The sequence below is a fragment of the Saimiri boliviensis genome, chromosome 1 (assembly GCF_048565385.1).
Source record: "Saimiri boliviensis isolate mSaiBol1 chromosome 1, mSaiBol1.pri, whole genome shotgun sequence".
NCBI classification, from domain to species: Eukaryota; Metazoa; Chordata; class Mammalia; order Primates; family Cebidae; genus Saimiri; species Saimiri boliviensis.
In genome coordinates, this window is record NC_133449.1 from 27,018,326 (window position 1) to 27,046,119 (window position 27,794).

The window sequence follows — 27,794 nt, forward strand, 5'->3', positions numbered from 1 at the left end:
TTGTTCTTGTTACCCAGGCTGGAGTGCAATGGCACGATCTCGGCTCACCACATCCTCCACCTCCTGGGTTCAGGCAATTCTCCTGCCTCAGCCTCCTGAGTAGCTGGGATTACAGGCACGCGCCGCCATGCCCAGCTAATTTTTTGTATTTTTAATAGAGACGGGGTTTCACCATGTTGACCAGGATGGTCTCAATCTCTTGACCTCGTGATCCACTCGCCTCTGCCTCCCAAAGTGCTGGGATTACAGGCATGAGCCACTGCGCCCGGCCTGAGTTTGATATTTTTAAAAGAGAAAATCAATCCCTTAAGGAGCCTGATTTTAAGACTTAATGTGTCTTAAATGTGATTTAATGTGCAATTCTTAAGACAAAGGGGGAATAGGTGTAAAAGAGATCCTTGGTGTTCACAGCCTAAACCTGACTCAGGATTGGCTGCTGTCAAGGTTGAGGGGTCCCTCCTGCTAGACACCTTAGATAGCCTGAGAACCAAGTCTACACTAGTGCTATATGGTCCAGCCACTCTCCCTCCAAGGGACCCAGCCTCCCTTCAGCCAGCCTGAGGCCCAATGGCATGTGGGGACCTCTGGGAATGACTGACTCCCAGGGGTTCCTTGGCTCCTTGCCTTCCAGCCTTATCCTGCAACCAAGCCCAGGGCACGTGGGACTCTCCCTGAGCCAAGGACCCAGGCATGCTGTGAACCAGGGGAAAGGGAGTAAAGAGACTGGTGGCTTTTACCCTACATCTGAGGGTGGAGGGGCTGGGAAGGGACTGGAAGGGACAAGAGGTCTGTGGGAGGTCACTCCAGAGGCTGGGAAGGGACAGGAGGGATTCTGTCGTCCTCAAGTGACCTATTCAATTTCCCCCTCTTGAGGAGTCAGCATACAGGCTGAAAGATGCAGTGAGACATGAGTTTATTGGTGGAGCTGCAGCGGAGTCCTCCCTCTTTCTGGGATAGCCAAGGGCACAGCACCAACAGAGGGATGGAGAGATAGACCCCCAAACAGACACATGGAGCAGACTCATAGAGACCATAGCACAGCCACATAGGCACAGAGACACACAGGCTACAGCACCAAGAACACACACACACACAGACAAAACCACAGGGCTAAGACACACGGACAAAGTGCGGGCTTTGGGGCCCCTGCATAGACAGAGCGAGCGCCATGTGGGGAGGGGGCCCCTACTGACCTCCCCCAGGCATAGGCACACCAACAGCACATAGACAGGCAGATGCCCCCAGCCAGCCAGCCAGCCTGCCACACAGACAAATGGACTGCAGGGAAGGGATGTTCGTGGCTCTCCAGACCATGGGGAGAGGGCACTGCAGGCCTTCAACACACCCCGCCACACCGAGGCTCAGGAGTCCCTGCCCCTGAACTGGTCACATCTGTTCCCCTGACTCCCACCCCACTCCCCACCACACTTTGGTCTCGCCCGCTGGGGCTGGGGCTGGGGCTGGGGCTGGGGCTGGGGCTGGGGCTGGGGGAACTGGCAAGTGGAAGGAAGGAGAGAGGAAGGGGTATGGGCCTGGCTCGGTCCCGTCTCTGTGATCAGGGCAGCAGATGCTGAGAGTCCGGGGCTGAGCCTCGGCCTGGCAGTGGGGTGAGGGCAGGGCCATGGCTCAGGCTTGGGGAGGCTCCTGGCAACGCAGGCACTGGGCCATCTCTGGCTGGTACTGCTCGACCTGCAGGGTACAGCTGGAGAATCCAAACCGGGAGTAGAGACGGGATGAGGCTTCAGCCAGGACAGCTTCAGGGTCAGCTGTGGAGTCTGTGGGAGAGTGATAAGAGGCGGCATCCATCCCAGGGGAGTCAGGAACAGGCAGGGGCTGAGATAAGGACAGGGAAAGGGGCTGCACAGCATTAAAGCCAGGCGTGAATAGGAGCCTGCTTTTCTTTCTGTATTGTATGAACAGCATAAAAATGTCAAATCAAATGTTGGAGAGACTCACCCCAATCAATGGTGCTAACACACTACACTGTTCCTAGTCTCCTATTCTCTCCTGTCACTGAGTATCCACATACAGCTCAGTGTTTCAGCAGCCATACCACCCAATTTCCCAGGACAATCCAGACATTAAATATCTGTCTCATTGTCCCTCTAGAGTTACCATGAAATATCCCACAAATTATAATATTTTTGGCATCCAAATTGCATGTCTCTGATTGCTTCTTGCATCTGGAAGGAACCCAAAAATCCTTTGTCAGCTCATGACTCACCATATATATTTTAAATAGTTGAATCATAATGTAGATGTAATTTTATATTAGGCTTTTTTTCTCAGCATTATACCATAAACATTTTTCCTAGTTGCCGTACAGTCTTCATAAGCACCATTTTTAACAGTTATGTGATACCTCAGGATGGAGGTGCCATCATTTACCTATCTGTGCCCCATCACTAGACCTGTAGGTACTAATGATCTTTCAAAGGATTATTGGTTCCCTGTGTTACTTCAAAGAGGGTGAAACCGCCCCCAGAACACTGCATCCATGACTCCTTGTCTCCAGCATGCATGAACACACATGCATGTGTGTGTGTGTGTGTGTGAGAGACAGAGAGAAAGAGAGAGAGAAAGAGAGAGAGAGAGAGAGAGAGACACACACACACAGAGATAGAGACAGAGACAGAGAGACAGAGACAGAGACAAAGAAACAGGCAGATCAAGAACAGCTGAAACAGTCCCAGTAACTCAAGCTATTGTCCCATGTTGGAGGTGGGGGTATGTTCCAGGTAGTAACCGGCTGGGGCCAGTGGGACTCACCAATGGCCAGGTGTGCAGAGGCAACGTGGTAAGTGAGCGTAAGGGCCCACAGGTGCAGCTCGTGGGTTGCCCGGACTCCTGGCACTGACAACAGTGTATCCCGCACAGGTTCGAACCCCACATTGCGGGGGGTACCTGCAAACAGCACCAGCCATGCCTTACTGCCCGGGCCACTCCTGCTCAGAAGCAGCACCCCTACCACCGGACTCCACCTCCCCTATTCTGTGTCCACTCTCCTGTTGACCCCTACAATTCACCCTATGCCCAAATCCTCCTTCCAAGCAACAAACCCTATGAGCCAGGCCTTCTTCCTGTACTCTCTTCCAAGAAAAAAGTAGTGGCCCAGTGTGAGAGTAAAGTCAGACACGGATGCAGGGGTGGGGAGCAGTGGTGACCGACTCACCTTCCATGAGGATTCGAAGAACGTCTCGGAGGGTGGGCGCCGTGGATCCAAGGGCACAGATGGAGAAGAGGAAGGTGCTGATGGGGTCAGCTGCCTTGTATTGAGGCTGCAGAGAAAGAGATCCCTAAGCCCAACAACCAGGGACCTGTCAGAGGAAATCTATGTGTATCCTGAAAAATCAGGACCTGAGAGGCCCCTCAAAACTCTGCAGAGGGGACAAGGAGCATGACCCATGTCTGGGAGAGTCCTGGGAGGTGGGAGGAAGGAGCTGGAAGGAGGGGAAGGAGGCTTTGGCACCTGGGAAGAAGGGGGCTGGCATGTGGAGTTGTGGGGAGGAGGCTAGGGCAGGTCTCCAACAACGGTACCTTGAAGTAGATGAGGATGGAGGCGGCCAGTACCCCAAAGCTCTGCAGGAGGTCCCCCAGCACATGCACAAATGCCGCCCTGACGCTGGTGTTCCCCAGGGGCAGGGGCTCTTCAGGCCCCTCCTCCAGCGGTGCATACTCTGCTCCCCTAGATCCGTGGCTGTGGGGAGGCCCAGCCTGATGCAGCACAAAGGCCATTCTGAGGGGGAAGGAGAGCAGCTCAGCCCAGGGGCTTGCTCCTGCCTCCTATGCCCCTCTCTCCATGCCCCATTCTCTCACCTCCCCAGCAGCCTTTTCCCAGCCCCTGGAAGAAAACAGTGTTTTGAAAGAGAGAGAATGCAGCCTAGGGGAAAGAATACGGGACTTGGTGCCACACATAGGGATTCGAACGCTGGCCCTGTTACCTAAAGAGCTATGTGACTTGAGTAAGTCACCTGTCAGGATTGACTGCATTAATGGTAAACTAGGGGTAATACTACCCACCTCATGGAGTGGCTGTGTGGTTTCAGTGCAATCATACTGATGAAAGCCCTCATCAGAGTGGCTGGTCCGTGGCAGGCCCTTAACAGAGATCTGCTGGCTGAATTTTAGGTCTCTAGCCCAGACCCTTCTCAGGCACACCCAGGGCAGCCCGGGGAGAACTGTGTGTGCACATGCATGTGTCTGATGGGGAGGAGAGAGCCAGCTCTCCCATCTTGGAGGAAGACCCCTCGCCCTGGGCCCCACAAGGCGCCTGCTCCATACTGGGACGTACAACAGGTTGGCACAGACTGCAATGCTGGCGGTCAGCAGCATGGCACCCCCCTCGATGTGGTAGTCGCTGTGCAGCAGGCGGACGAAGGCCAGGTACAGGAGGATGCCAGTGACCATCCAGAGGGAGACCACAGAGGCCAAAGCCCCCAGAGTCTCTGCAGAGGGAGACAAGCTATCAGAGACCTGCTCGGGACCCTGAGAGGTGCCCTCTGGCAAGACAAGAGAGTCATCGGCCATGCAAGGGCCTTACCTGAGCGGTGCCAGCCAAAGGTCATGGTGCGGGTGGCTGGACGGGTGGAAAGCCAGAGGGAGAAGAGGCTGCCCATCATGCTACCCACGTCTGCTAGCAAGTGGGCTGCATCGGTCATGATGGCTAGGCTGTGTGCCAGATACCCGCCTGCCAGGGTGAAATGATGGAGTCTGCTTCCATTTAGAAAATATCATGTAGTATGTATAGGCATGGAAAATAAATTGGGGGATATACACCAAAAATGTGAATTGGGGTTTTCCTTTTTTTTTTTTTTTTTTTTAAGACGGGGTTTCACCATGTTGATGAGGCTGGTCTTGAACTCCCAACCTCAGGTGATCCACCCGCCTTGGCCTCCAAAGTGCTTGGATTACAGGTGTGAGCCACCATGCCCGGCCATGAATTGGGGTTTTCTCACGTGATGGGATAATAGGTATAGTAACTACTGTTAACTACTGCTATGTACTTCCTTTCACTCATCTGTCTTTTCTAATTTTTCTACATAGATTTTATTTTAATAACAAGAAAATAGGGTTTTTAAAAGGAGTCAGCCCTGATCCACTGGCCCCAGACCTCAGCCGGAATTCCCTTTGGTGCTCTGTCCATCACCCCTCCTACTTCCTGAGTCCTGGGCACCCAGCTCCCCTATCCCAGCCATCCCTATCTCTGCATCTGCACCCAGGAACATCCCTAGGACTCTGGGTGGAGAGTGGCTTGGGCAGGTGTTGGGAGGATGGGGTTGAGGGGCTGCTCCCCAACTTACCGACGACCTCCCCTGCCATGAAGACGAAGCACACGGCACAGGCAGCATACAGCTGTCTCCGTGCATGCAGCCTCTCAGGGGTGAGCCCCAGCGGTGGTAGGGGGTCCCTGTGGCAGTGGTGGAAGGGCATCTCCACAGGTTTGGATTCCTCAGGGACAGGCTCTGAGGGCTCTGTGAAGAGACTGAGGCAAGCGACATGGTTCAACCTGGGCCTGGCCCATAGGCTGGCCTGCTCACTGGCCTCATCAGACCATCTCTCACTCCTTCCCTAGGCCTGGTGGTATCTGGGAGCTGTGCCAGCAGAGGGCCACATGAGAGATGGGGGCTAAATGAGCAGGTCAGACCCCAGTCTCTCTCTTTCTTCCATACACAGAGCCATAGAATTTCACAGCTGGAAAGCACCTTACAGATGGTCTAGTCTAACTTTTTTTAAGAGATGGGGTCAGCCAGGTGCAGTGGCTCATGCCTGTAATCCCAGCATTTTGGGAGGCCAAGGTGGGCAGATCACAAGATCAGGAGATCGAGACCATCCTGGCCCACATGGTGAAACCCCATCTCTACTAAAAAAAAAAAAAAAAAAATAGCTGGGTATGGTGGCATGTGCCTGTTATCCCAGCTACTCAGGAGGCTGAGGCAGGAGAATCACTTGAACCCAGGAGGTGGAGGTTGCAGTGAGCTGAAAGCAAGCCACTGCACTCCAGCCTGACCACAGAGCAAGACTCCATCCCCCCAACACCCCCAAAAAGGAGATGGGCTCTCGCTCTGTTCTCAGGCTGGAGTGCAGTGGTGTGATCAGAGCTCACTGCACACTTGAGCTCCTGGCCTCAAGCGATCCTCCCATCTCAGCCTACTGAGTTGCTGGGATTACAGGCATGAGCCACTGCACCCGGCTCTAGTCTAACATTTTATTAAGTAAGTTAGAAGCATGAGGCTCATAGAGTGGGGGACACATGGAGGCCAACCCAGATAGTTGGTAGAACTGAGACCCCAACACAATCAATTTCTTATGCTAGGCACCCCAAAATGAGCAGGATTCCTGCTGATCTCTGAGAGCTTCTGGTGAACAGGGTAAGTGTGTGCCTATACTATGATATGCAGTGGAGGTAGCCATTGTCATTAGAGCAGTTAAAGTGCCATCAGCGTTCTGGGGATGGAGGCCAGATGAAATAATGAGGAAATCAGGGAAACAGCTGCAGGAGGTAACATGAGAAGGGCCTTGAAGAATGGGAAGGATTTTGATAAAGACAGGTGAATGCTATGCCATGCACGCCAAGGCAGTATGAAGGGAAGGTAGAATGAACTGTGGAGTGGGACTCAGCACGTGATCCTGGCCTTAGTGTGCCTCCTTTCCGGGCCCACCTCCCAGAGCCTCCACTCCCAGATCCTGCCCCCTCCCTCTCTAGACAAGCAGCTGAAGTGTGGCCCTTTAAGAGAGAAGTGGAATGTTGGGACCCAAAAAGTCTGATTCCTGGCACAGAGAACTGATGGCTAGATTCCGGACCTGGGGTTGTCATGGGGAGGTGGGGGTGCAGCCTGTTACAGCTGAGGATGGCAGCGGGAGGAGCATGTTAATTGAACTTCAGTCTGACTGTAAGCACCCAGCAGAGATCACCTTAACTGCATGGTACCATAAGCCTCCCTTCACAAATGTGTGGGGCTTGGGGCCTCACCTGGGTATGCCAGAGGCTGAGTGAGCTCAGGCTGAGTGCTAAGTCCATTCTGGTCCAATTCTCACCCCCGCCACTACCCAACCTGAACCCAGCAAGGATAGAATCTTCCACAGAATTCAGGACCTAAATAGAAAATACAGTACTAGAAATACTCATGGAGGTGTGACAAGAATACCCACAAGTGAAAACGATGGCTCCAGATAGAAACGTGATCATAGCTGCAAAGTGGGACTGCCAAGTGGGTGAGCTGAGTTTTGAGGGAGGTAGGGGGAACATTTGGTGCGTTACTGGTAGATTAATTTCTTGAATTTCCAAAGCCCCATTCAAGACTTAAAATCTGGGTGTGTATGATGCTGGGTGTGCTTCCAGAGGAGATGGGGTGGTGAAGGAGGCTGTGAAACCGATCCTCATTCGTTCAATGAGGTGTGCCGGGCAGAGCACACATAATGAAGCCCGGTCTGGTGGGAGAGACAGATTGTAACAAATGGCTTACTATGCAAGGGCAGGCTAGGAGGGTTATGATGCTAGGAGGGTTATGAACAAAGCACTTTGGGGTGTAGGGGAGGGAGCACCCCCTCACAGGGGGCTCAGAGAACTTCACAGAGGAAGGCATGTTTAAGGAGATGAGATACAGGTGGAGAAGGGTGTTCGCGACATGCAGAATGACAAAGACGAGGTGTGTGGCATGGAGTCTAAGCGTGAGGTGTCAGGGGAGGGCTGAGGAGGAAAGTGCTGGGCTCAAAGGAACATAAAGGGAGATCCACCGACTGGTCAAACAAATATCTCCTGAGCACTGAGATGACCTTGCTGATGGGAGGAAGAGAGGAAAGGAGAGGAGATGGAGCGGTCTAGAACAGACCAGGCCAGAGCTTCCCTGGAGGGGCAGGTAGGTTAGGAAACGCCTTTCAGAAAATGCTGCAGGATTTGGTGACTAATGGTCATGAGAGTGAAGATGGGCTGGAGTTGGAGATGCGAGCCTGAAGAGGAGAGGCTGGGTGGCTTTGGGGGCAGTGGGCAAGATTCATTCCCCGGCCTTCTGAGGCACAGCACAGCCAGGCATCAAGGTGGTCACCCATCAACAGGCTGCTCCCTTTTGTTCTGCATAAATTGGGCACTAAGGAAGCCTGGCTGTTGGTGTGTGGGGGTGTGTGCATGTGGGGTGTCTACATGCTGTTTAGAGATGAGGAAAGGCTGTTTCCTCTCCCTGGCCCTCTGAAACCCCCAACAAACAAACGATGATATTGAGTGGGGAGGAAGGGTGACGTAGCAGGGGCTGAAGCAAAGTCAAAAGGATACCTGAAGAGATGCCAGGCCCACGGCAGAGCCCCCACCGCGTCTCTGCAGGCCCCTGCAGGAAGAGGTCCCGCTCCCTTCTGCTCGCCCCCCACCCCCAACCCGGCTTGAAAGCCCCCACCCAAGAAAAGGGCCAGAGGCACCACGTAAGAGACAAAGGGAGAGGGACTGGGAGAGAAACAGAAAGACTGAGAGACAGGGGAAGAGAAGCCGGAGGCTCTGCCAAATTCTGGAGACAAACGGACGGTCAGCCGACAGACAAGATGGCCCGCGGGGGTGGCCAGAGAAGCCGGGCGGTCGCTCCGAGGGGCTGGAGAACAGCGGCTGCAGCGGGCGTGGGGACCGGCGGGGCGCGTTGGCGGTTCTCCTGCCGCCCCCGGCGCGCTGTCCCGGCCGCTCCACAAGCCTCATTTCACACCTCGCCGCCCCCGGCCCCGTCTGTGCGGAGCCGGGAATACCCCCGCTGCCCAGACCGCACCTGCTCCTTCCTCGCCGCCCCCTCGCTTCCCGGCGGCTGCCCGCCCCGCAGGGGTCCGCGGGACCCGCGCGGAGCCCGGCCCATCCTCAGGCCCCGGCGCCAACACCTGGCCGCGGCTGGATGGGGCGCCCGGAGCTCGGGTGCGCGGAGGGAAGCCCCAGGGCCTACAGAGGGAGCTCTGAAGCTTGGGCAGCGAGGCGCTCCCGCCCTGGGCTCAGGGCAATGCGGACCTCGGGGCACCGGCACCGGCTCCGGCCCGACGGAGCGGCAGCCGCTCCCAGGGAAGGCAGGCGCAGCGGGGGCATTGGAGGGGTCCGGCGGCTTGGGACGCCGGCCGCGGGGTGCGGGGCCGCTTCACCGGAGGAAATTAGGCGATGAGGAGGAGACATAGCCGGCGGTGAAGGGCAGGGGTCCCGGTCTGCTGCGGCCGGGCGCTCCGTGCGGCCAGAGCGGATGAAGCGGGGTGCAGCAGAGCCAAGGGACTCGCGGTGCGCGGGGATGCCAGGCAGGGTCCGCGCCGAGGGAGACAATGAAATGGACGGAGGGTAGTGGGGTGGCGCCCCCGGGCCGAGGGCCAGCCCAGGTCTGTCCTACCTCTTCAAACGCAGGCTACCGCCGCCGCCGTCCCGGGGGCTCACCAGGCGAGTGGTCTCCGAGCCCCCCGCGGCGGGAGAGGGCTCCATGTTCCCGCTGCCCCCACCGTCTAGGCCCCACCAAGAGCGGGAGAGGCGGGGCCAGCCCCGCGCCAAGTCCGAGCAGCCCGGCGACCCCCGGGCTCCCCGCAGGGCTCCGGGGCCACCAGAGTGGAGCGAACTGCAGCGACTGTGGCGCTAGGAGTCCGAACTGCAGATCCCGCTGCCGCCGGAGCCCCGCCCCGCGTGGGGCGAGCTCCCCAAGCCCCGCCTCCAGGCTCCCCGGCCTCTCCCCACGCCTAAGCCTCACCCCTACCGCCAAAGCCCATTTCCCCGCCCCAGAGCCCGGTGGGGGCGGCGGGAGCGCCCCGCCACCCGAGTTCTGGAGAACTCCGCATCTCCACAGCCCCATCCCCTGGGCGAGCTAGCCCCACCTCTGCACAAAGCCCCGCCCACCGGTTCCCAGCTAGCCCCTCAAGCCCAGGGACCTCATGACCAATCTTCGCCCAACGACCACCACTTTGTGCGTGTCCGCACGAGAGTGTTGCCCACCACGCCGTCACCCTTTGGCCCCAGTCCTCACGCGGAGGCAGAAACAGGCGTACCCATTACCTATCTCCGGAGAACCAGAAAGAATGTGAGGTGAGCGGTGACACATAGGGATATTCCAGGGACTCCAGAAACCCCTCTGCGGAGGATCTGGAGTGGGAATTCATGAGACAAATCTGCTGCCAATCACTGTACCTCTAATGATCATTTATTTTTATACAGAAACATTGGGTGACAAGCTTCCTGCTCTCCTCCAATCCATTATTATCCCTGCTTTTCAAATGAATAAACTGAGACCCAAAGGAAGAAGTAAGCGTCCAAGGTCATGCAGGCTGTGAATAAAGGGCCCGGCCTGGACGCCCATCCTCTTTCTCTCCCTGGCTCCGGACCCTGCACTGGCGACTGGAGAGCGCGCACAGTCCTCTTACCGGCGGGGGCGGCCAGTGGAGCCGAGTAGCCTCGCTCGTGTCACGGCCACTGTTTATGGAATGGGGCTGAGGGGCAGCGTGTCAGCTAGTGATTCCCATCCTCCACACCTGCAGCGCCCTCCCGAGCATTACCGCATTTTGCCTCATTCGGGGGAAACTAAAACCTAGGGGAAGGAGAGACTTACAGCAAAGTCGGTGGCCGAGCCCCAAGTAGAAGCTTCAAATGCTCAATGTTCTCTCCCCTCACACCTGCCGCCACTGTAGAATGGGAGGGGTGGGAAGAGGATTGTGCACTCGAAGCTGTGACAGTCTGTGAAGAGGAGGGTCCGTAGGAGGAGGGGAAGAGAGTCAGCAGGGATAGGGAAGCGTGGAGGGTGGGAATGTTTAGTGAGCCCAGGCAAGAAACTCATCAACCGAATCTTTCAGAACACACTGGGCGTCCTGAACTTAGGGTTCTGGGGACAGACACCTACTCTCGGCATTGTTATTCCAAGGAGACTGCGAGTGCACTTGCAAAACAAAACAAACAAAACAAAAACGGGAGCATGTGCCAGATACAGTGTTGGAAGTGATCGGGTTAACCCGGGAGAGCTTCGCGGAGGAGGTGAGGCTTAAATGGATTAGGCAAGCTGGGCGGCGGGCTGGCTGTTCCGGCGGGGGAAGAGTGTGGCTTGGCTCGTGCCAAGGTGTGCGGGAGGCGCGTGCAAAGAACTGTCCTGCACGGTGGCTGAGGAGCGACACGGGGGAGCGACAGAGGCTGCAAGCACCTTCCCTGCCCCCGCCTGCGCCAGCCTCTCCTCCGCGCCCGCCCCCCGCCTCTCCCCCAAAGGGCCAGCCCAAAGCCCACTCAGGGTGAGGGGGCAAGGGAGCGAGGGGTCTTTCTCCCTCCAACCTCCCCTTAAGGCGCGGGACCTGAGGGACCCCTGTTCCTCCTTGGATCACGGGAGGCACACTGAGGCAGCGAGAAGGGGAAGCCACCTGCCAAGGTCACCCTGCCCGGCTATTTATCAGAGCCGAGGTGTAACCCAAGTCCCTGCCTGGCTATGCCAGGGCTCCGGGCACGTCCGGCCCGGCGCCGTCGGTTTTCTAAGCGCCGCACCCATCCTAGGGCTCTCCCCAATTCTGAGAGCCCTGGAGCTGGGATGCGCAGGGGCCACCGCACTCCACGGCTCAGATGCGGTAGCCTGGCTTGTAGCTACCCGGGCAGGTGAGCTCGAGAATGGGGAGAAACTGAGGGGCCCTATGCGGGTAACGGGATTCTTGGCAAGGCTCAGTCAATGACGACAACAGGGGACAAAACAATGGCTTCCTCCGGGATTTCCCTTCCTTAGCAGCCCCGAGTGCCGGGAGGGGGCGCAGACGCCCGCACGTGCCCCGCCCGCCCCCGCCGGGAGCCAGCAGGCGGGGAAGGCAGAGGCTCCTTGCAGCGCGTGGCCAAACGTGCCGCCTCCAGAAGCCGAGGGCTCTGGCGGTGGGAATACCAACCTTCACTTGAAAATTTATGTAAGGAAAGCTTGGCAGCGAAACAGGGTGCTTGCACCTGTTCCTCAAAGAGCTATCAAATGGCCCTATGAAAATCTTTGCAAAGGGTCCTCGTGAATGTCAGGCCCCAAGAAGTCAGCCGGGCGCGGTGGCTCACGTCTGCAAACCCAGCACTTTGGAAGGCTGAGGCGGGCGGATCACTTGAGGCCAAGGGTTTGAGACCAGCCTGGCCAACATGGTGAAACTCGTCTCTACTAAAATTACAAAAATTAGCCGGGCATGGTGACGCATGCCTCCTCATGCCCAGCTGACGAGGCTGAGGCAGAAGAATCGCTTGAACCCCTAAGACGGAGGTTGCAGTGAGCCGAGATAGCACCTCTGCACTCCACCCCGGGCAACAGAGCAAGAGACTCCGTTTGGGGGAAAAAAAAAAAAAAAAAAAAATAGCTACACCTAGACAGGAGATAGGAAAATCACCCAGGGGTTGGAAAGTCAGCTTAGGGCTGGTGCCCTGTATGGACTGTAGTCTTGTAAGAAGTATTTATTCAACATTCATTCCCTGCCATGTATCCTTCTAGCTTACATGGGGATTGGCGGTGAACAAGACAGACGCATTCCCTCCCCTCCAGACTCTAACTTGATTGCAAGAGATTTCTGCTCTCCAGTCCATCCTTACTGATGTATCCATGTGCTCCTACAGCCTATCCTGTCCTGCCTCAGGTACCAATCTTCTGTAAGGTGAGTCATTAGGCCGCTTTCAGTCCAAAGGCGTGATGGAGGCAAGAAGTCCTGGATGGTTCCCAGGAGGACAGGTCAATGCCAGCTTCCAAAAGGCCTCTGGCAGAACAGGCTAAATGAGGACTGCAGGGGGACCCAGTCTAGAAGTCCATGCTGGACCAGTTCATAATGGGAGAGTAGCGCGACTCTTTGCACTGAGGTCAGGATTTAAGCTGGGCTGGAGATTTCAGGCAAAATTTAGAATGCAAGCCTGTGGACAAAAGTTAACACCTGACAAATCCAAGCCAAGCTGAAGAGCATGGACAGAAGAGGCAACCTGGAGATCAACTTCTATTTCATTCTCCTCAGATGTCGCCTCCAGGAAGCCTTTCCTGAATTCTCCCAGACTGGGTGTGTGTCTCTCCCTGCTTCTCTCAAGGCTCATATGATGCTTATCTGATCCCGGCACTTACCTCGCGGTGATGAAGTCATTTGCTTGTCTGTCTCCTTGCTAGAGGGCAAGGTCCCTGAAGGCAGGAATTCTGTCTTTCTCATCTGTGTCCCCAAGCCCCACTAATGCCTGGCACATAGTCCTCAATTAAGCCATCCCAGAAAGGAGGAGCTAGTTGAGTGGAAGCAGAATGGAGGAGGTAGGATTTTAGCTGGTCATAGGGAGAATGAGGGAGAGTGGCAGCTTAAATGTCACTGCCTCAGGGAGGCCTTCCCTGGCCCCCACATTAAGTTAATTCTCATGTTGTACACTCTCATTGCACAATACTTATTCGTTTTCTTTTTTGAGACAGGAGCTCACTCTGTTGCTCAGGTTGGAATGCAGTGGGACCAACATGACTCACCACAGCTTTGACCTCCTAGACTCAAGTGATCCTCCTGCCTCAGCCTCCCAAGTAGCTGGGACTACAGGTGTGCACTACCACATCCAGCTAATTTTTTTTTTTTTTTCGCATTTTTTGTAAAGATGGGTTTCACCATGCTGCCCAGGCTGGTCTCGAACTCCTGGGCTCAAGCAATCCTCCCACCTCAGCCTCCCAAAGTGCTGGGATTACAGGTGTGAGCCACTGTGCCTGGCCAACACACTAAATTTTCTTCCAGCACTGATCATACTATAACTAAACTGTTATTTGGGATTATTTGTTTCACCATTTGGCTTCCAGGTTACCATAGTCTGGTTTTCCTCCTACTTCATTGGCTGTTTATTTTCAGTCCCCTTTGCTGGTTCTTCCCTATCTTCTCAATCTTTTAGTGCTGAATTAGCCTAGGCCTTGGTCACTCTATTCTCTTTCCACACTCACACCCACGGAGCTGTCATCCAGTTTCTGGTCTTTAAATACCATCCAATAACAGCAGACTAATGATTGTTGAAGCTAGATGCTGGGTACACAGAGAGTCATTGTACCATTCTATTTTTGTATGGGTATGAATTTTTCTTTATTTTGATATGGAGTCTCGCACTGTCGCCCAGACTGTAGTGCGGTGGTGTGATCTCGGCTCACTGCAATCTCCACCTCCTGGGTTCATGCAATTCTCCTGCCTCGGCCTCCTAAGCAGCTGGGACTACAGGCATGTACCACCACGCCCAGCTATTTTTTTTGTATTTTTAGTATAGACGGGGTTTCACCATGTTGGCCAGGATGGTTTCAATCTCCTGACCTTGTGATCCACCCGCCTCAGCCTCCCAAAGTGCTGGGATTACAGGCGTGAGCCACTGTGCCCAGCCGGGTTTGAAATTTTCTATGAAAAAGGATTAAAAAGAGCCAGGCATGGTGGCTCACACCTGTAATCCCAGCACTTTGGGAGGCTGAGGCAGGCAGATCACTTGAGGTCAGGAGATTAAGACCAACATGGCCAACATGATGAAACGCCGTCTCTACCAAAAATATAAAAAAATTAGCTGGGTGTGATGACACACACCTGTAACCCCAGCTACTTGGGAGGCCGAGGTAAGAGAATCACTTGAACCTTGGAGTCAGAGGTTGCAGTGAGCCGAAATCGTGCCACTGCACTCCAGCCTGGGTGACAGAGTGAGACTCCATCTCAAAAATAAACAAATAAATAATAAATGGCATCTGTGTGGTGGCGAGTCTCAGATCTCTCACTTGTACTCCAAACTCATGTATCCACATGTCAGCTTGACATCTCTTCCTTAGTGTCTGATAGGCAGCCCCATCAAGCTCCATAAGCCCAAAACTGAGCTCCTGATGGTTACCCCATCCTGAGTCTTCTCTTTCAGCAGCCTTCCCATGTCAGCACATGGTAACTGCATCCTTCCATCTGCTCAGGCCAGACACCCCAGGGTCATCCTCAACTCCTCTATTTTCACTCTACATCTAAGCTGTCAGCAAATCCTGATCCCGCCCTTGTCCAAACCATCATCACCTGTCTTCTTGATGACTGCAGTAGCCTCCTCCATGGCCTCCATGTTTCATCCTTACTGCCCTAAACAGTCTATTCTCAACCAAGCAGGTAGGCAACATAGGTCAGATATGTCACTCCCCATCATACTCAGAGTACCAGCCAGAGTCCTTCTAATGGCCTGCAAGGGGCCTACAGAATTTAGCTCCTCTGGTCCCATTTCATACTGCTCCCACCTCACTCCCCAGCCATCCTGGCCTTCCTGTGAGTCCTATAATACACCAGGTATGCTCCTACCCCAGGGTCTTTGCATTTGCTTATCTCACTAGCTGGAACGCCCGACCTACCTCCTCACATGCTTCAATTCAGGTCTTGACTCAAATATCACCTGCTCAGGCCCTCTCTCTGCTTGTCCTTTTAAAAACTGCAACCTCGGGGCCGGGCGCGGTGGCTCAAGCCTGTAATCCCAGCACTTTGGGAGGCCGAGGCAGGTGGATCACGAGGTCGAGAGATCGAGACCATCCTGGTCAACATGGTGAAACCCCGTCTCTACTAAAAATACAAAAAACTAGCTAGGCATGGTGGCGCGTGCCTGTAATCCCAGCTACTCAGGAGGCCGAGACAGGAGAATGGCCTGAACCCAGGAGGCGGAGGTTGCGGTGAGCCGAGATCGTGCCATTGCACTCCAGCCTGGGGAACAAGAGCGAAACTCCGTCTCAAAAAAAAAAAAACTGCAACCTCTCCACAAACATTCTCTATCTCCATTCCTTGCTTTCTTTTTCTTCATAGCCATCATTACCATCTAACATACTGAATGTTTTACTCATTTTGTTTACTGTCTGCCCCTGTTGCCAGAATGTGAGCTTCATGATGGCAGAAATTCTGTCTGTTTTGGATGCTGCTGTATCCCCAGAACAAGGTCTGATACATAATAGTACCCAGTAAATATTTGTTGAAGGTCTTAATGAACTCTGTCTCCCATATTAGGCTCTAATCTATGAGGGAGGAAAGAGTTTGACCACTTATCATTGTATCCAAGGTACTAGGTATATACCAGTGCTTGGTTGATATTTGTTGAGTAAGTGAATTAAGGAAAAGGGCGGTTTATGGGGAGAAATGGGCAATGGTAAAGAGATGAGAAAAAACAGAAGTATTTAGTGAGGAGACCTGTTTGATTGCTGTGAAAAGTTCACTTTAGGACAACAGTAGACAATGAGTTCAGAGGGGTAAGTTGCCATAAGGTCATAGAGTTCACTGCCAGATTTCAAAGATCATTTTGCGTCTTGTATGATGCTATGAGCAAAGTAGTAATGATGGAAACATTGCCTTTTTTTTTTGAGATGGAGTCTCGCTTTGTCACCCAGGTTGGAGTGCAATGGTGTGATCTCAGCTTACTACAACCTCTGCCTCCCGTGTTCAAGCGATTTTCCTGCCTCAACCTCCTGAGTAGCTGGGATTATAGGTATGCGCCACCACACCCAGCGAATTTTTGTATTTTTAGTAGAGACAGGGTTTCGCCATGGTAGTCAAGCTGGTCTTGAATTCCTGACCTCATGATCTGCCCGCCTCGGCCTCCCAAAATAGTGGGATTACAGGCGTGAGCCACCACACCCAGCCTGCACTGCTTTAAGAACTATGATCTGGTAGCAGTATCCAGGATGAGGCTGGCAACGGGGAGAAAAGTTAAGAGGCTACGACACCAGCGTGATATGGAAATCCTTCAACTGGGGTGCATCAAAGCTGTGGGAACTGAGAAGAAGAGACAAATGAAAGAGTGATTTTGAAAAAAACAATTATCAAGCTTTTTAAAACTAAGTTTGGAGAAAAGAATGAGTCTACAGCCCAGTGAGGCTTGGGTTTTGAGCTTCATTATCTTCAAATAGTCATAACATGAACAGAAATACAGAAACAAACAAAACAAAACAAAAAAGCAGTTTGGGGGCAATATGATGAATTCAGATTTTAGAGTGTGGTTTTTATTTTTCTTCTCTTTCTTGAAATGGAGTCTCGCTCTGTCACCCAGGCTGGGGTGCAGTGGCGCAACCTTGGCCCACTGCAACCTCCGCCAGCAGGTTCAAGCAATTCTCTTCCCTCAGCCTCCCAAGTAGCTGGGACTACAGGCGTGTGCCACCGCCCCCAGCTAAGTTTTTGTATTTTCAGTAGAGATAAGGTTTCACCATGTTAGCCAGGAGGCTCTTGATCTCCCGACCTTGTGATCAACCAGCCTGGGCCTTCCAAAGTGCTGCAATTATAGGCCTGAGCCACCAGACCCAGCTTTTTTTTTTTTTTTTTTTTTTTTAACAAACCGTGCATGTGGCATCCAATGGAGTGTGGTTCTGAAGCAAAGGAACGCTGGCATGTAGATGACATCAAAGCACAGTTGTGACAGCAGAAGCCATGGGTATAAACTGACTCTCTGAAGAAGAGAAGACAGAGCACAAGCAGAAGCTTAAGGAGCAAGCTGCAGAGAAAATGCACAGTCAGGAGGTGACAAAAGGAAGAGGAACCAGTAAGAGAAACAGCAAACATATCAGAGATGTAGGAAGAGAACCAGAGAAAGGTGCAGAGCTCAAGAAATGAGAAGAGAGTTGGCAGGTTGAACAAAAAGGGGTGATTTCAGGGCCAAAGTTTCTTCCCAAAACATAATCTGATGTTTTTCATTCCATTTAGTCATTCTGCCGACTCTACCTGTAATTCCTTTTGCATTAATGACAATTAAGAGGGTAAAGTATTAACTGCCTTTTTCACTATAATCTAAATTACAGTGTTTTAATAAGATTGCTTGCTACCTACCCTGAGGGATGCGATCATTCTATGAAAGTAATAGTTTTTATTAGATTAAAAGCAGAGGAAATCAAAGTGGTAATTTTGGAAATCTGGCTGCTTGGGAAGACGCGGGGTGGTGTTTTGATTAGCCAGAGGGCAGCATGGTGGCACTGAGTGGGGGAACAAGAAAATGGGGTTCTAAGAGGCTGAGGAGAAGGATGTAGAAGGATGGAAAGATACCAACGACAATTTGCAAATCTTAGTGGAGGGGAAGGACCCTGATTTTTCCCTTCTTCGTGAGACAAAATGAAACACAACCTCTCTCCTTAAAAAATTAGAAGATAGGACAGAAATAGCTAGTATAATAACAATAGTAATAATAAAAAAGCATGTGCCTTATGTTTTATTCAAATTTAATCCTCATAACAACCAGGAGACACAGACACTATTGTCCCCTTTTTACAGATGAGACAGGTGCTGTTAGCTTAGTGTTAGGTCTGCAAAGTCTGAGTTTGCAGGTCAGAGAGGACAGGGACATGAAGCCGTCTCCTTTCTATTTGAAAGCCCTCCACCTCCCACCCTGAGATGTCTGGCCTGGGAAGCAGAGGGAAGCAACTGGGCTGGTGGTGGTGGGTTTGGTCACATGTAGTATACATGCCTTCTGCTGGGGGAGGGGAAGAAGGGACATTACCTGACATCACCCAAGAGAGGATGTGAATATCCCCCACAGCTCTGGTCTATCTATAGACTTGGATTTTAAAGTAGGAAGAAGGAGTCTCGGTATAGATACTGAACCTGGAGTCAGAAAACTCAGGTCAGATCTCACTGGATAACCTTAAGCAGGTCAATCCATCTTTCTGGGCTGCACTTTCTTCAACTATAAAATGAAGGCATTGGATTAGAGTTAAATCTCTGAGGTCCCTTCTGGCCCAAAAACTGTACAATTTGAGAACCTGGTGGTTGAATGTGACAAATTATGATCTCTCTCTCTCCCACTGCATATGTTCCAGAGCGTGGTATTTTGGGTATAAATATGCCAATGTCTGCTGTCTGTATGTGTGTGTGTTCCAGATATATGACTAAAACTTTAGTTGTTTGTAGGTAAACAAGGGATGCTTCTTGGTTTTCTCCATGAGAGACCAAATGGCTCTGGGCGGTAGTACACGCTAAGATCACTGACTCAAGGTATGATGGGAGGGCAAATGATCCAAGAAATGGTTTCAGTCTGTAATCATTCTTTGGCATAGAAATTTGTGGGGTTTTTTTTTTTTTTTCATATTTTTTAAAACCAAATCCAATTAAGTCTTTTTTTTTTTTTTTTTTTTTTTTTTTTTTTTTTTTTTTTGAGATGGAGTCTTGCTCTGTCACCCAGGCTGGATTGCAATGGCACGATCTTGGCTCGCTGCAACCTCCACCTCCTGGGTTCAAGTGGTTCTTCTACCTCAGCCGCCGGAGTAGCTAGGATTATAGGCACCTGCCATCATGCCTGGCTAACTTTTTTTTTTTTTTTTTTTGTATTTTTGTAGAGGCAGGGTTTCACCATGTTGGCCAGGCTGGTCTTGAACTCCTAATCTCTGGTGATCCACCTGCCTCGGCCTCCCAAAGTGCTGGGATTACAGGCATAAGCCACCGCACCCAGGCCCCCAGTTAAGTCTTGACATCAACCCTGAGAAATGGCACAGGTTTTTACAGAAGAGAAAAAATAGACTCAGAGATGAACTGATCTGTCCAAGATCACACAGCCTCTGAGAGCCACAGTCAGAGCTAAGATCTAGGGCTTCTGACCCCTGGCTTGTATGTTCTTCCTTGGACTGTACTGGGTGTGAGAAGAGACCTGAGGTGCAGAACACTCAAAGAGGCTCCAATTTCTAGGTAAAGGCAAAGAGGAGAGCCCCTGGCCAAAGGATGCCAGGCTGACTGGCCTGTGCTACTCCCAACTCTGCAGCTTCCTGGCTGAAGTGACATTCTATTCAGAGCACAGCCTCACAAGACTTACAGATAATAGCTATTTCAAGAGCTTTGAACTGTGATTAATTAGAATGTCAGAGGGCAATGACAGAAAGTGGAAACATTCTGCAGCCTCTGGCAAGATGCAAAAGGTGTTTACTAACTTTTCTCAGAACCGGATTTGCCTTCTTTCTCAGGGCTCACTTCTTCTATGAAGCAGGAATGCAATTGTCTCTCAGGTTGTTGTGAGGATCAAAGCAGATAGGTAAGAGTGTCTCGGAAACGCCTCACACACTCTTGCTTGTTCATTCAACCAACCAGCATTCATTGAACACAGGAAGTGTGTTAGGAACTGGAGGGAATACTAAGACAAACAAGAAACAGGGAGTTCCGAATCACATTGTTATCTCCCCTCTTGCCTTCTTTTTGTATTGTGGTAGAAAGAAGTCTTGTCTACAAGACTACAATTCCCTAGCTAAATGCTTCTGTCCCAGGGAATTCTGGGCCCAACCTCCAGGTTACACTGGATTGGCAGAGGGCTCCCTCAGCTATAGCTCATTCAACAAATCATTCATTCACTATGTGAGTCAGGCATGGTTCTAGGTGCTGGGGATACAGTGGTCAGCAAACAAACAAGGTCCCTGCCCTCGTGGAGCTGTCATCTGGGGAAGGCAGCTTCTAAATCAACATACAAATAAATATATGTTCACCAGGCTGGGCATGGTGGCTCGTGCCAGTAATCTCAGCACTTTGGGAGGCTGAGGCGGGTGGATCACCTGAGGTCAGGAGTTTGAGACCAGCCTGGTCAACATGATGAAAACCTGTCTCTACTAAAAATAAAAGAAAATTAGCTGGGCGTGGTGGCGGGCACCCGTAATCCCAGCTACTCAGGAGGCTGAGGCAGGAGAATCACTTGAACTCAGGATGTGGAGGTTGCAATGAGCTGAGATCATGCCATTGCACTCCAGCCTGGGCAACAAGAGTGAAGCTCTTTAAAAAAATAAAAATAAAAATAAAATATATATATATATATATATATATGTATATATATATATATATATATATGTTCACCAGCCAGGCATAGTGGCTCACACCTGTAATCCCAGAACTTTGGGAGGCTGAGGCGTGCAGATTGCTTGAGCTCAGGAGTTCAAGACCAGCCTGGGCAACATGATGAAACGCTGTCTCTAAGAAAAATACAAAAATTAGCTGGGCATGGTGGTGCATGCCTTTAGTCCCAGCTTCTTGGGAGGCTGAGGTGGGAGGGTGGCTTGAGCACAGGAAGCTGAGGCTGCTAAGCTGTGATTGTGTCACTGTACTCCAGACTGAGATCTTCTCTCTCTCTCTCTTTCTTTCTCTCTCTCTCTACATATATATGTATGTATACACACACACACACATATATATATACACACGTACACATATATACATATATGTATTTTGCAGGATGTTATGAGGTGAACAGAGAGGAGTAGAACCCAGTTTAGAGGGCCTGTCTGAGGAAGCCTGAAGCTGAGATCCCTGAAGGATGAGAGGTCAAGCCCTTCAGGCAGAGGGAACATCATGGTCAAAGGCTCTTGAAATGGGAGGGAACACGATGTTTTCAAATAACTCACAAGAAAAGAGGAAAGCGGTGGCACAGAGACCAGAGCAAGCAGGACAGTGGTTCCAGAAAACATTGGAATGAGAGGCAGGGGCAGGACCACGTTGGGTGTTACAGACTGAGGCAAGGAATTCATTGTAAGTGCACTTCTAATATCTTCTGCTCTCCCTACCCAGTGCTGGGGAAGCCATGAGCTGGCTTGTTCTGCTAGTTCTGTCATCCCATGATAGTGATGAGTGGTTGGGGGTTAGTTAGAGAAATCTGGCATGAGACAAACCACCAAAAAATTATCAGCTTCAGCTTCTTTTTAGATGAGTAACCTCTAAACTCATCTGACCCAGAGCCTATGGACTGGGTGTGTGATGCAAAGGTCTTCATCCCCTGTCCCTGCACTGATCACAGACCTACAGAAATAAATTCATTAATTCAGCAGTCATCGTGTCTGCTGCAGATGGACTCCTTAGTTCATTTGCTTAGATTGGCTCTTGAGGTGGAATACTGATTTACTATTTAAATCCTACAAGGGGGACTGGCATAGTGGCTCATGACTGTAATCCCAGCACTTTGGGAGGCCAAGGCAGGCAGATCACTGAGGTCAGGAGTTCGAAACTAGCCAGGCCAACATGGTGAAACCCCATTTCTACTAAAGATTAAAAAAACATTAGCCAGGTGTGGTGGTGGGTGCCTGTAATTCCAGCTACTTGTAAGGCTGAGGCAGGAGAATCACTTGAACCTGGAAGGTGGAGGTTGCAAGTGAGCTGAGATCACACCACTGCACTCCAGCCTGGGTGACAGAGTGAGACTTCATCTCAAAACAAAACAAAACAAAACACAAACAAAAAACCCAATCTACAAGGGGAGGAAAATGTGCACAAACAACTGTAATGAAGAGAGTGACAAAAGCTACAAGAGGGTTAACAGATAAGTATTTTCCAAGTAATAAAGCTTTTTCTACTATATGTTACAGGAGCCACTGGGTGTTCTTGTAAAGAAAACCTGCACTACAAAGTGGTAAATTATAAGTGATGCAAAGACTACCTCTTGCAGGAAGGCAGGCCAGGTAGAGGCACGCTCCCACACCTGCAAGTGGGGATACAAACTCCTCCTCCGCTACCTTTCCAGAAGAAAGTTAGCAATAGAGATCAAGAGTGCAATAAATAAATAAATAAATAAATAAAATAAAAAAATCATTTTGACCCAATAATTCCACTTCCAAGAATCTATCTTTAGGAAAAAATTGGAGATTTGTTCAAGGATTTCTGTTGAATTTTCATTATGAGGTTATTATACTATTGAAACAACTGAAACACCCAAGTTGGATTACATTATGGGACATGCTCATGATGGCATCATATTTAAGTGAAGTGTTTCTGTTTTTGTTTTTGAGGAGGAGTCTTGCCCTGTTGCCCAGGCTGGAGTGCAATGGTGCAATTTCGGCTCACTGAAACTTCTGCCTCCCAGGTTCAAGCAATTCTCCTGCCTCAGCTTCCCGAGTAGCTGGGATTACAGGTGCCTGCCACCACACCCGGATAATTTTTTTTTTTTTTTAGTAGAGACGGGGTTTCACCATGCTGGCCAGGCTGGTCTCAAACTCCTGACCTCAGGTGATCCTCCTGCCTTGGCCTCCCAAAGTGCTGGAATTACAAGTGTGAGTCACCCGGCCTTAAGTGAAGTTTCTGGAGCATGGTAGTGACTTTTGGAAAAGGCTCAAGACATCATTTTAATGAGACGTGGAAACTCATCATTACAACGTAATAGGAGAAACGCTTTGACAGACGAAGTGGGAACAGCTGGGAGAGTGAAGGATGGGGGGTCAGGAACAGGGGCATATGAGTTGGGGCTTACAGGTTGGGGAGGTGTTTCCAGGTGGCAAAGAAGGAGAGACTGAGTGGAGAGTCCTAAGTACTGAAGACGACTGGGAAGGTAACACACCTCTTGAGAAGGGCATGCAGCAGCCATACCTCTCATCCGCCACGGTCAGCAAGCCTACTGTGTTTCCTGGAGTGAGGTGGGCCATCAAGATGGGTGGTGCCCTCCTGCTGGAGGAGAGGGGCTCGGCGGAATCCCTGCCACAAGGCCTGGCAGCAACGCCCCTCTGCTGCCCTGGGCCGCAGGCCTGCTGAGCCCCAAGCTCTCGCTTCCCTGTGCGCGAAATAAGTCCCAGAGCCAACGTAGCCTCCGCATCCAGTACTTCCGGGGGCGCCAAAAAACGACTTGCCCTGACCCGCAGCGTCGATGCAACGCGCAAGCGCAGTCACCTCCTGGACGCGGCCAGTGTGAAGTTTCACACCCAAGAGGATGAAGGGCACCCACCTGGCTTAAGAGAACGACTCCCAGGTAAAGGGCCAGACCCAGGCGAGGAGTCGGCACAGGGCCAGAGGTACCCTGCACGCTCAGAGCTCTCCCTCTGAGCCCCTTGCCTTGCTTGGTTGTCCTGGGCCGCAGGCCTCTGCTGTGCTCTCTGGGGGTCTGCTGCCTGTTCCTCGCCAGGTCTTTCCCCCAGCAACGCCTTCCTCTTCCTTCTCCAGCCTGAGTCCTCCTCCTCCTCCGCCCACTACCCCACCTCTGAGGGACAGAAGTTGGGTGGTTTGATAGCAGGAGACTGGAGGGAAGAAGCAAGTCCGGGCCTAGCTACAAGCACTCCCCGCCCCCCGCCAGGCCCTCGGACACCTGACTTCTGTTAGGCCGCACACACGGTTTGGTCTGAAGTGTTTCTCTGTTAATAGTTGTGGATCTTTCCGATTCCTGATCCAGTGTGTTCAGGCTGGGGCCGCCCTGGTCTTTCAAACCCAGCAGTGAGCTTGGACAGATCCAGAGGTATCTACTCCAGGTAATAGGAGTTCCAGGCAAAATCAGACTCTTCTCATGGCTTAGACCTCTCCTTGTTTACAGCTCCTCCGGGATGTGGGTTGTCTGGAGGTCTGTGTAGCTGGAGGATGCTGGGAAATGTGAGAAGATGTTTCCTCCTTAAAATTTGAATCTTTCTGATCACCTGAATTCTCCTGCTAGTCTCAGATCCCACTCATTGTTATCTTATCCTTGCCCTTCTGTCATCATTTACCTGCCTAATCCCTGAAGGTAGTGAGTTTCCTGTCACTGGAAGTCCACTTTTCCATGCCCTTACTTGTGGGAGTTCTCACAGATGCTGCCTCTCCTCTGGCTCAGATCATGGCTACCGTGAATGAAGCAGCTCGCCGGCTGTCCAAAAGTGGGACAAGCCTCTATGCAGTGCTCGAGCTTAAGAAGGGTGCCTCACCTGAAGACATCAAAAAGTCCTACAGGTTCAGACCTCAGCCCTTTGTTAATCCTTGGAAGTTCCCCTTTAAACCTTTTTCTTTCTGTATCTGCTTTGCTTCCTGACTTTTTGGGGTGGAAGGGGGAGAGGAAGTCTCCCTCTGTCGGAGAGCAGAGACAGAGACTGCTGAGAGTGCAGTGGCATGATCTTGGCTCACTGCAACCTCCACCTCCTGAGTTCAGGTGATTCTCCTGCCTCAGCCTCTGGGGTAGCTGGGATTATAGGCACCTGCCACCACCTCTGGCTAATTTTTTTTATTTTTAGTAGAGATGGGGTTTCACCATGTTATCCAGACTGGTCTCGAACTCCTCACCTTGTGATCTGTCTGCCTCGGCCTCCCAAAATGCTGGGATCACAGGCATGAACCACTGCGCCCGACCCTATAACCCATTTTTAAGTCCCAACAGGCCTTCACTTTGGGGCCAAATGAGGCCATCACCCTCTTCATTATGGTATGGGAAGGACTTTAGACCTTGGATGCTTGCCTCTATCCTTTGTACCACATCTCATGCATTCTTTCTATACTCTATGGAGACTAATCCCTGTCATTCATTCTAACCCTCCTTCCCCAGACATTTCCCATTGCTTCCCCACCCTCCTTTTGGGTATTGCCTGGGTAGGAAACTCGCTTTGCGGTATCATCCTGACAAGAATCCAGGGGATGCTCAAGCAGCAGAAATATTCAAAGAGATCAACACAGCTCACGCCATACTGAGCGACTCTAAGAAACGGAACATTTACGACCGGCATGGCTCATTGGGAATATATCTGTATGATCACTTCGGTGAAGAAGGCGTCAGATACTATTTTATTATGAATAGTTGTTGGTTCAAGGTACACAATTCTCCAGCCTCCTGTAAGAATAAGGAAAGAAGGGTGACCTTCCTCTCCTTAGGACAAATGCTTCTGTTGTCTCATTTTCTGGGTGTCAGGAGGATTGAGGGAGGGAAGCTTGAACAGTCATATAGAAAACTGCTGGACTGAGGCCATTCTCGCCTACCTTTTAGACACTTGTCATCCTGTGTACACTGCTCACTTGTTGCTGCTGCTGTTGTTGCTGCTGTTTTTGCTGTGGAACACTTAAACCACCACCTGCGCAGGACAGTGGGAGAAAATATCAGCAGAATGTCCAGAGTCAGCCTCCAGGGTCAGGTGAGAATTGTAGGCAGGGACTATGAGGTAAGAAATATCTGGATTGAGAATGAAAGAAATGGTTGGGGCTGGGCACGATGACTCACACCTGTATCCCAGCACTTTGGGAGGCCGAGCCAGGTGGATCACCTGAGGTCAGGAATTTGAGAACAGCCTGGCCAACATGGCGAAACCACATCTCTACTAAAAATACAAAAATTAGGTAGGCATAGTGGCTCACACCTGTAGTCCCAGCTACTTGGGAGGCTGAGGCAGGAGAATCACCTAACTCAGGAGACAGAGGTTGCAGTGAGCCGAGATCATGCCATTGCACTCCAGCCTGGGCAACAGAGTGAGACTCTGTCTCAAAAGAAAAAAAAAAAAGAAAGAAATGGTTGGGGGTAAGAAAGACCTATGAAAATGGCAGGTTAACCCCTAAAAATGACAATTCAAGTCTGGCACTGGGACAAAGTGAAGAAAAAAAAGATCAATATGTGTTTGTGCACCTTACACAACAAACTGACAGTTTGAATGTAGTGTTATCATCTCCTGTTAAGCTAAGGAACCAGGTGGGAGAGTATGTCTAGAAAAGACAGCAGGTGAAACAGACTTCAGAATGTAGTTTGTTGTTGTTGAGACAGAATCTCAGTCTGTTGCCCAGGCTGGAATGCAGTGGTGTGACCTCAGCTCATTGCAACCTCCACCTCCCAGGTTCAAGCAGTCTACTCAGATGATCCACCAACTTTGGCCTCCCAACGTGCTGGGATTACAGGCGTGAGCCACTGTGCCCAGCAGGATGCAATTTTTTCCATCTAGTCAAAGGAAAGGGCCAGTTGCGGTGGCTTGTGCCTGTAATCCCAACACTTTGGGAAGCCAAGGTGGGCGGATCACTTGAGCTCAGGAGTTTGAGACCAGCCTCAGTAACATGGTGAAACCCAGTCTCTACAAAAAAAAATGCAGAAGTTAGCCAGGCATGGTGGTATGCACCTGTAGTCTCAGTTATTGGGGAGGCTGAGGTGGGGAGATCACTTGAGTCTGGGAGGTTGAGGTTACAGTGAGCTGCGATCATGCCACTGCACTCCAGCCTGGGTGACAGAGCAAGACCCTATATTAAAAAAAAAAAAAAAAAAGAAAGAAAGAAAAGAAAGGAGCATTCCCACCCCAAATAAACTGTTATAAGCTGATTGAACTTCACACTGGTGCCACCTGGTGATGCTAATGAGTAACTACAAGGTAATGGTTTTCTCATCAGTAGACTACAAAAAGTTACTAAATGTTTATGTATGTAAATATATGTATAATTCTATCATAGGAGCCAAATGTGATTTTGAAAGAGAGGAAAATATCGAAGATGATTTTTAAGAGATGAAAAAGGATGAGGTATGTAAACTGAAAAGCAGCAATAGTTATCAGATAAGAAAAGCATATAGGCTGGGTACAGTGGCTCACACCTATAATGCTAGCACTTTGGGAGTCCAAGGCGGCCAGATCACAAGGTCAGGAGATCGAGACCATCCTGGCCAACATGGTAAAACCCGTCTCTACTAAAAATACAAAAATTATCTGGGCATGGTAGTGTGTGCCTGTAATCCCAGCTACTCGGGAGGCTGAGGAAGAATTGCTTGAACAAGGAAGTTGGAAGTTTCAGTGAGGAGATCACGCCACTGCATTCCAGTGTGATAACAGAGCAAGACTCTGTCTCAAAAAAAAAAAAAAAAAGAAAAGAAAGAAAAAGAAAAAGAAAAGCTTGTAAGCTAACTTCAGGTGAGTCATTAGTAGAAAGTTGAAATCCGGCCGGGCGCGGTGGCTCACGCCTGTAATCCCAGCACTTTGTGAGGCCGAGGCAGGTGGATCACGAGGTCAACAGATCGAGACCATCCTGGTCAACGTGGTGAAACCCCGTCTCTACTAAAAATACAAAAAATTAGCTGGGCATGGTGGCACGTGCCTGTAATCCCAGCTACTCGGGAGGCTGAGGCAGGAGAATTGCCTGAACCCAGGAGGCGGAGGTTGCGGTGAGCCGAGATCGCGCCATTGCACTCCAGCCTGGGTAACAAGAGTGAAACTCCGTCTCAAAAAAAAAAAAAAAGAAAGTTTAAATCCTTATAGTTTGGACTATGAGTATTTATATCC

The 27,794-nt window shown here is 51.1% G+C and overlaps 2 protein-coding genes across 6 annotated transcripts; one reads left to right on the forward strand and one right to left on the reverse strand.

Moving 5' to 3' along the window:
- Positions 1 to 896: 896 nt before the first annotated feature.
- On the reverse strand, positions 897 to 9,961 carry SLC30A3 (solute carrier family 30 member 3). Of its 4 annotated transcripts, XM_010352330.3 has the most exons (9): positions 9,336 to 9,388; positions 6,971 to 7,093; positions 5,301 to 5,482; positions 4,541 to 4,687; positions 4,292 to 4,445; positions 3,538 to 3,736; positions 3,173 to 3,278; positions 2,770 to 2,904; positions 897 to 1,775 (listed from the first exon to the last, which is right to left on the reverse strand). In XM_010352330.3, the coding sequence occupies exons 3-9, from the start codon at positions 5,428 to 5,430 to the stop codon at positions 1,627 to 1,629; spliced, it is 1,020 nt and encodes a 339-aa protein (XP_010350632.1). In that variant the 5' UTR covers positions 5,431 to 5,482; positions 6,971 to 7,093; positions 9,336 to 9,388; the 3' UTR covers positions 897 to 1,626. The 4 variants fall into 4 exon arrangements, with proteins under 4 accessions (XP_010350632.1, XP_003941607.1, XP_074251567.1 ...); XM_003941558.4 differs by lacking the exon at positions 6,971 to 7,093 and having other exon boundaries at positions 9,336 to 9,958; XM_074395466.1 differs by lacking the exon at positions 6,971 to 7,093 and having other exon boundaries at positions 1,774 to 1,857; positions 9,336 to 9,961.
- Positions 9,962 to 24,403: 14,442 nt separating this feature from the next.
- Positions 24,404 to 27,030, forward strand: DNAJC5G (DnaJ heat shock protein family (Hsp40) member C5 gamma). 2 transcript variants are annotated; one of them, XM_010352328.2, is made up of 4 exons: positions 24,404 to 24,516; positions 25,103 to 25,364; positions 25,538 to 25,682; positions 26,974 to 27,023. In XM_010352328.2, exons 1-4 carry the CDS (start codon positions 24,404 to 24,406, stop codon positions 27,021 to 27,023), a joined length of 570 nt encoding a protein of 189 aa, XP_010350630.1. The 2 variants fall into 2 exon arrangements, with proteins under 2 accessions (XP_010350630.1, XP_039319422.1); XM_039463488.2 differs by lacking the exon at positions 25,103 to 25,364 and having other exon boundaries at positions 26,974 to 27,030.
- Positions 27,031 to 27,794: the final 764 nt, after the last annotated feature.

Coding starts and splice junctions, on each gene's coding strand:
- SLC30A3 (XM_003941558.4), bottom strand. CDS start 9,424: ATGGAGCCCTCTCCCGCCGCGGGGGGCTCGGAGACCACTCGCCTGGTG. Junction 4,688..5,300: donor CATGGCAGGGGAGGTCGTCG/GTAAGTTGGGGA, acceptor TCACCCTGGCAG/GCGGGTATCTGGCACACAGC. Junction 1,776..2,769: donor CTCTGCACACCTGGCCATTG/GTGAGTCCCACT, acceptor ACTCTCCCACAG/ACTCCACAGCTGACCCTGAA.
- DNAJC5G (XM_010352328.2), top strand. CDS start 24,404: ATGGCTACCGTGAATGAAGCAGCTCGCCGGCTGTCCAAAAGTGGGACA. Junction 24,517..25,102: donor GACATCAAAAAGTCCTACAG/GTTCAGACCTCA, acceptor CTCCTTCCCCAG/ACATTTCCCATTGCTTCCCC. Junction 25,683..26,973: donor GAGTCAGCCTCCAGGGTCAG/GTGAGAATTGTA, acceptor ATTCTATCATAG/GAGCCAAATGTGATTTTGAA.